The following is a 6960-nucleotide window of genomic DNA, read 5'->3' on the forward strand; positions in this document are numbered from 1 at the left end:
GACCAGCTTGAACTCTGTTGCCGTGCATTTCCTGTAGATATATTTACTGTGCTAATACATAAAAAAAAAAAAAAAACTTTGCTGTAAAAAATAAAATAAAAAGATGACTTCTATATTATTCGGCAAAAAATGCTTTGTATGCACACCTGAGTGAAGTCACTCATTTATATATTTTTTCAATGAAATTAAATTAGCTACAACAATACGAAGTAACACTTCCAATTCCAATAAGAACAAAATCTATTCCCTGGCAGACAGACTCTGGAAGGGAGCTACCCATAAGGTATCAACGATAACTTTTTCTCATGTTGGTATTAAGTATTGACAGGCATTAGAGTGCACCAACCATGTTGAATTGAGTCCATGCCTCCTGCATTGTAAATACAGACTTATACATTCATTTTTTTGTAAAAACATGATGAATTACAACCATTAAGTAGATCAGAGAATATCATGAATTGATTTTACCTTTGGACTGGACTACCAAATCTTAAAGCTCTATAGTTTGGTTTACAAGTTAAGGAAGAAGAATGCCAAAACTTGAAACATATACCTAGATTGACAATAGCTAAACATGTTTCTTCTTCATAACTCAAAAATCAAATGCACTATTATCCATTTGGAACAAAAACACTTGAATGATCCAGATCAATTGCATCCTATACTTTGTCTCATACCAAATATGCAGATATGTATGTACAAAAGTATAGTTTAGTGATATTTTCATGACAGAAAAAAAGTGGTCTGTGCAATTCAAGTTCAGGATTGTGTTTGCTACTTGTGAACTAATTCGGATGTCACTACCTCACTATGAAATTTTTATTCCTACCAGATAAAAAGCTTTGTAATATATACTATCTCGCAAAGCTCGATTAGATTCAGTGCATGGTATTTTATTGGAAAAAGTCATCCAGCATAAAACTTATACCAGTAGTTCCTTACATTCTTACAAAAAACATTACTTTAGAAGATTTAAAAAATGTTGAGAGATGAATGTTTATGACCAATTTCAAGCAAGATTCTAGAAATTGCCTATGAAAGAGACACTTTTTGTAATGCTAATAAATTGACCCAAACATAGTACCTGCAAAATATCAAAAACTTTTTCTGCAGTGTACTTTTGGTCTGAAGTAGCACCCTTTTGCTGCAACTTATCCGGATGCAGACTGAGTAAAGCTCTTTGATAAGATCTTTTAACCGCGTTCCCTTCAATTATATCAACAAGAGGCACAGGCTTCCAGCCACAGTTTGGCCAAAGTACCTTTATTCATGATGGAAGCCATTTTAGAACAATTTTGTACTTGGATGGAACCAAGGATCTAAAAACCTTAACTGAATCAATGGTTTTACGGCATACCAACATGCTTTATTGTTGTTAACAGGAAATAAAATATGGAATTTTCAATCAAATGGGTTAAGAATAGTAAGTACTAGACGAACACACAGACACACACATATTCTTACGTATTGTAATGTTGACAACAGTGAGCGTATATTTCCTTCCTTTCCTTTAGACCATTGTTGTATCTTCTTGTCAATGACCTATATCGTGTACAGAAATATATGCTCAATATCGTTATTCTTCTACAAGTTGATAAAAATGAAACATGTGTAGGTAAGTTGCAAATTACTTGGAGTTCTTGAATTTCTTGGTTCTGTGAGACGTCACCCTCATCTTGGGATAATACTTCGATCTGCAAATTCCAAATCAGGAGCTTATCCACATAAGCACGTGAAGGTAAAAATTTCAACACTCGGAACATATTTAATTTAACAATGGAATACCGTGAAATTATCATGGAAGGACTCCTCTTTATCTTCAATATCAGCAAATGAAATGTCAGGAATTGCTGCTAACAAAATCAAGTTGTTCCATCACATAATTTAATCATCAAGTATTCAGCCCAAAACAAATCTAGAGTTTATATTCGATCAATGATCAGCGGAAGTGTAATTTTTTTTACACATATCCGGCCACATGGATGTGGTAATTAAGGTTTTCTACCTGCAAAGAATAGCTTATAATAGTTTCTGAGATAGGTGGCCCTTTATTATTTATTGATTGTGTAAAATTGTTCCAGAAAGCAGTGTATCGAAACTAAACCATCTATATCTTGGATATCAGCATACAGTAAAGAGACATTTTTAAGTACTGATTTAAAAGATAACTAAGAGAAACATGTTATGTTAATAGCAGAAGAATTTTAAATAAAATATGCCACATGATGCTTGCTAATGCAGTTCACATATGTAATCTTTGTAAGTTTGTCACCATCCCCCAAATTAAGAACATATTCATAATTCCACAGCTGCTCAAGTTAGTCCATTCTCAATTGTATGAATATGGGACTTGGATAATTAAGCAGTACCTGATGCTGAAATATCATCTTGCCGTGACAAATTATTGGCAGCCATATCAATGGTCTCTACAGTATAGATCTCCTTTTTGGACTGTTCAGGATCATCATCCACCTGTGAGAATTGAAACAAATCTTAAATCCATTAACTAAACAACTGCAAACAAGAATAACATGAGATTCCTCATTCAAGCGTATTCAAATTATCAACATCCTTTTAATAATGTGAGTGTCTTCTTCAGCTGCGACAGCACTTACATCATTATTTACCTTTACAGCTCCTTTCTTATAACCCTGAAGTCGAGATTTTGTGTCAACTTTAGGTTTTGTTACAGCTTCTTGATTGAATATTTGAGCAAATTCTTTGACCTTCCCTTTAACCCGGCCTTTTCCCATACTTCTGCCTGGGCTTAATGAACCTCGGGGAGTAGCTTTGCTATATTCTACACCTCTCATAGAAACTGTCTTTTGCTTTTCATCTTCCTTCTTTGGATTCATAGGAATATCAAAACTATTTGAGCTTTTCGCCATGTTTGCTTCTCTCGACTTTCTGGTTATCTTATCATAATCTGACATAAAACTATTGACAGTTATCACAGTGTGGCAAACCTCACACACAAAGATAGAAAGAAGAATGCCAAAGATAGCTTTACCTTGTTTCTTACTATTTTTACCGAACAGAGAATGTAATGATTTGGGCTCATGTTTGTGAGTTTCACTTGCTGCTTCAGTTTTTCCATCAAAGACTGTCTCATTTGTGGAATGAGTACTTGATTCTGCTTTAGCATCATATGTAATAGGACTACCAAGAACATCTTTAATAAGAGTTTGACGGCTGCTCGATGAATCTGGTTGAGCTTTGGCGGAAATGATATGGTCTACACTCTGGTGTGAATCTACCTTGTTTTTACTGATTGTGGAAGTATTTGACACTTCTTGTTTTTTATTACTCTTTAAAGAAGAACCATTGTATGTTATAGGACTATCATTTTGTGTGGTAATCTCACTGACGATCCATTCGTTAGGACTATCATTTTGAGTGGTAATGTCAGTGACGATCCATTCCTTAGCGCTCGAGCATTTCTCAAGTTTAATCTTATCTTTTGTCCTTGAGGTTCTTTCTGTCCTAAAAGGCATCGCCAAAGGTACCACACCTTTACTTGCCCATTTATATATTGAGAAATGGAACTTATCATTACTGGTATTATTAGGAGAAACTTCAGTAATAGATCTGTCTTTTTTCAAATTGTTTCCTTTGTCTACTTCATCAGATTGGCTCAAGTTTGAAAACTCCTTTGATAATAGACTTTGCATGTAAGTTGGCTTAAAATCATTTTGCAACTCTTTATGTTGGGCTGAAAATCTAGATAGATGAGAGTCTGAGAAGTCTAATCCATTTGAAGCAGCAATGCCGTTGTTAAGTGGATTCGTAATCCTAGGAGGGGAACCAAATGTCTGAAGGTCCGCTCCTTTTGCCAATATGGCAGGAAGGCTGATCAGTCGAATTTGGAAGGAGTAAACATCAGAAGCGAGTTGAAGATGAACATATCATTATTGCATTGCTTTGATATTAGAAGTAGCAAAAACAAGAGACTATGATCACACCAGGCAGTGAGTAACAAGTAATGTTATCACAAATATCAACTCAATTGACCATTATTTTTTTAACATTTCAATTGTGGACATATTACTTCTAATTAAGGTTCTTGGCATTGGATGATTTTTAAATATCAGACTCCAAGGAAAATCCTTCTGTCAATGTGCATATGATGGATGCACCACATTGCCATTTTGTTAGCTTTTAGCAATTCAATTTTAGCTTTTAAAAAATACAAACTACAAGTAACTAGATACTACTTTAGATTTTTAGCAAATCATCGCCTAAAGTTTTAATTTTAGTATACACAAAGTTCACTAAGAAGGTAACAAGTGAGAATACAAGGGTTTTTTAGTTTTAACAAGTGAGATTACAAAGTTCACGCATTGTGCACCAACCAATTGCGATAGACATGCATTGTTATAGATTTTTGTGTAAGTTATTTTAAAAGTAAATATATATATATATATATATATATATATATATATATATATATATATATTACATTGATCGTATCAGAAGAGAAAATGAATTAGACATGTACTGTCAATGTAAACTAGTTTTACATTGACATCCAATGAGAATAAAATACACCGCCGTTCCCTTTAAAATATGGTTTTAAAGTGAACTTGTTGGCGAAATGATGAATTGTCTTTAAATTTGTTTGAGGCAAATATTTATAAATAAAGTATACCATAAAATTGGTTGGTTAGTTGAAAGAGAAGGTGAAGGAAGTGAAAAAGAAAAGTAAAACCTGAAGGATGGGGGGAGAGAAGAAGCAAGTGGTCGAAGAGCAGGACTGAAAGCAGCACCATCACGTCTCTTTGGTGTTGAACACCCACTTGGAGTTTGAGACTGTGAATCTTCTCCTCCAAATATATCATCAAAAAAATCTTTTCCTTTTCTTCTCCTCCTAGCTCCACTATCCTCACCAAACACTGGTTTCTCGCTCTCAGGCGGAGGAGGCCAACTACACCAACCCGTTTCACCTTCCTCTCCTCCACTCACCGATGACCTCCTCCGCGGTGGTCCCCCAAACACATCATTAAAATCAACGTCTGATTTCCTCTGTGATGTGCTCGGATTGTTACTACTCTCATCTTCATCATATCCTAACTGAATACCCTCTCGTTGTTCAGAATAACTATAAAATCTCTCCATTCAAAATCTGGCGGGAAATTGTTATTGTTATAGCGAGGAATGGAATGGAACAGAACAGAACTGAACTGAACTGAGAGGTTTGTGAGAAAGAACAATGATGTCAGTGAAGAGAATTTTGAAATAATAATAATTTGAATTGTCACCAAGGACAGAGTTAGGTGGCACTGGAAATCTAGTAGAAATTGCAAAACCACATAATACAATATGGATAAAGTGTGAATAATTTGTGATACTAAATAAATCAAATGTCTACATATTGTAACTGAAATCAAAATGAACACACCACAGCCTCTCATTCTACCTCTCTGGCTTCTGTCCTTTTCTTTCAGCAATACTTTGTTTCTTTGCTAACATCCCCCAAATTCAAATACTCCAATTTAATATAAAAACATTTCTAAAACTTTCACCATTGAAATTTTATTTATTAAATTAAATTAACAAGCTTAAGATTATTTCATTAAATTTAATTAAAAGTATCCTTCAAGCTGTCTCATGTGATTCCTGATAGGACAACGAAAGATAGGAAGCGTACAAAAACAGAATACAATAACATTGTGGTTTCCAGGAAAAAGCCAAATTATACCGGAAAATGTATGTATGTTTAATGACAAAAAAAACAGTAACAAACGCCAAATTGATTTGGCAACAAATAATAATGTTTATCTGTTCAATGCAGAATAAACCAACAAGCAACCAAACAATGAAGGAAACATAAAAATATTTAAGATAGGAAATAGGTTTCAAACAAATTTTAAATTTAGAACTATCTCAGCATATTGTGAGTGTGAGACTAATGTTTATGTAAAAGTTGTTTCTATAGCAAAAGTTAAAATAAAGCGAAACTATTTTTCATGTAAGTTATAAGTTGTTTTCAGAAATATCTTGAAGAACATATATGAAAATAAGTTGATTTCAAGGGGAAAAACAAATTTAAACGTTGAAGTATCAAGAATCATTTTAATGGCAACTTCACCGTGATACTTTAAAGCATAGCATGGCCACTTTGAAAACAACGTTTGTATTTTATTCAGTAGTTTTTTTTACCATCATTTAATCCATTGAGTTGAAATTGAAAAAGCCACAAGATAAGCATATCTCATACAGGTAGTCCCTTGCCTTGACAAATTACTTTGCTCTTGCCTTTCTACAAAATTATTTCACTAGAAATGTTGAAAGTTGCTTTCGGAGGTCTATTTATCATTAATTAGGTTCATTGAGATTTATAGCATTAACAAATATACGGTAAAAGAAAGCCAAAAGCATAGAATTAGATTACCACTCAGTATTAAACCACGGTGTAACAAATTATTCTTATTTCAGTACAAATGGTTAATGTTTTGAGATTGGGGACTAACATTAAGTACATTAAACAGGTTAATTTAACCTTGAGTTTCTACAAAAACTATTTTATTATAAATGTTTAAAGTTGTTTTGTTTGGGAGGGCTAAATAATACAGAATAGATCTGCAAAACTTTGTATCATTCAGTCACTAACAAATTTACAAGAAATGAACAACAAAATCATAGAAATAGGCTGCAGAGCTTAAGCAATAACCAGAATGTATTGATACCGAATATATTCAGATATCATAATCAGGAATAATTGCATAAAGGCGAAAGATTAAAAACCCTAGCTGAGTCAATTGAAGAATCTCTCTGGGATCCCCCATTAATAACATCAGCGGATGCTTATTTTCAAATGTCAAGTTTTTCATTTTCCTGTCAGTGTGTTTACGAAAGCTTCATTGGGGATTAATCTGCAAATAACTTCTTGAAGTGTCTCTTTATGTATTTTTTTTGTGTCAAGTAGCGTAGCGGTTAAAAATTGGTGTCCGAAGTTCAAAC

General features: G+C 33.6%; 1 protein-coding gene across 6 annotated transcripts; it reads right to left on the minus strand.

Annotated features, from left to right (window-relative positions):
* On the minus strand, positions 1-5486 carry LOC25490179 (J domain-containing protein required for chloroplast accumulation response 1). 6 transcript variants are annotated; one of them, XM_039832152.1, is made up of 9 exons: positions 4709-5486; positions 3011-3849; positions 2628-2926; positions 2370-2472; positions 1786-1817; positions 1632-1694; positions 1465-1542; positions 1085-1261; positions 1-370 (listed from the first exon to the last, which is right to left on the minus strand). In XM_039832152.1, exons 1-9 carry the CDS (start codon positions 5113-5115, stop codon positions 332-334), a joined length of 2037 nt encoding a protein of 678 aa, XP_039688086.1. In that variant the 5' UTR covers positions 5116-5486; the 3' UTR covers positions 1-331. The 6 variants fall into 6 exon arrangements, with proteins under 6 accessions (XP_039688086.1, XP_024634013.1, XP_039688085.1 ...); XM_024778245.2 differs by having other exon boundaries at positions 1786-1853; XM_039832151.1 differs by having other exon boundaries at positions 2616-2926.
* Positions 5487-6960: the final 1474 nt, after the last annotated feature.

The sequence above is a fragment of the Medicago truncatula genome, chromosome 3 (genome assembly GCF_003473485.1).
Source record: "Medicago truncatula cultivar Jemalong A17 chromosome 3, MtrunA17r5.0-ANR, whole genome shotgun sequence".
NCBI classification, from domain to species: Eukaryota; Viridiplantae; Streptophyta; class Magnoliopsida; order Fabales; family Fabaceae; genus Medicago; species Medicago truncatula.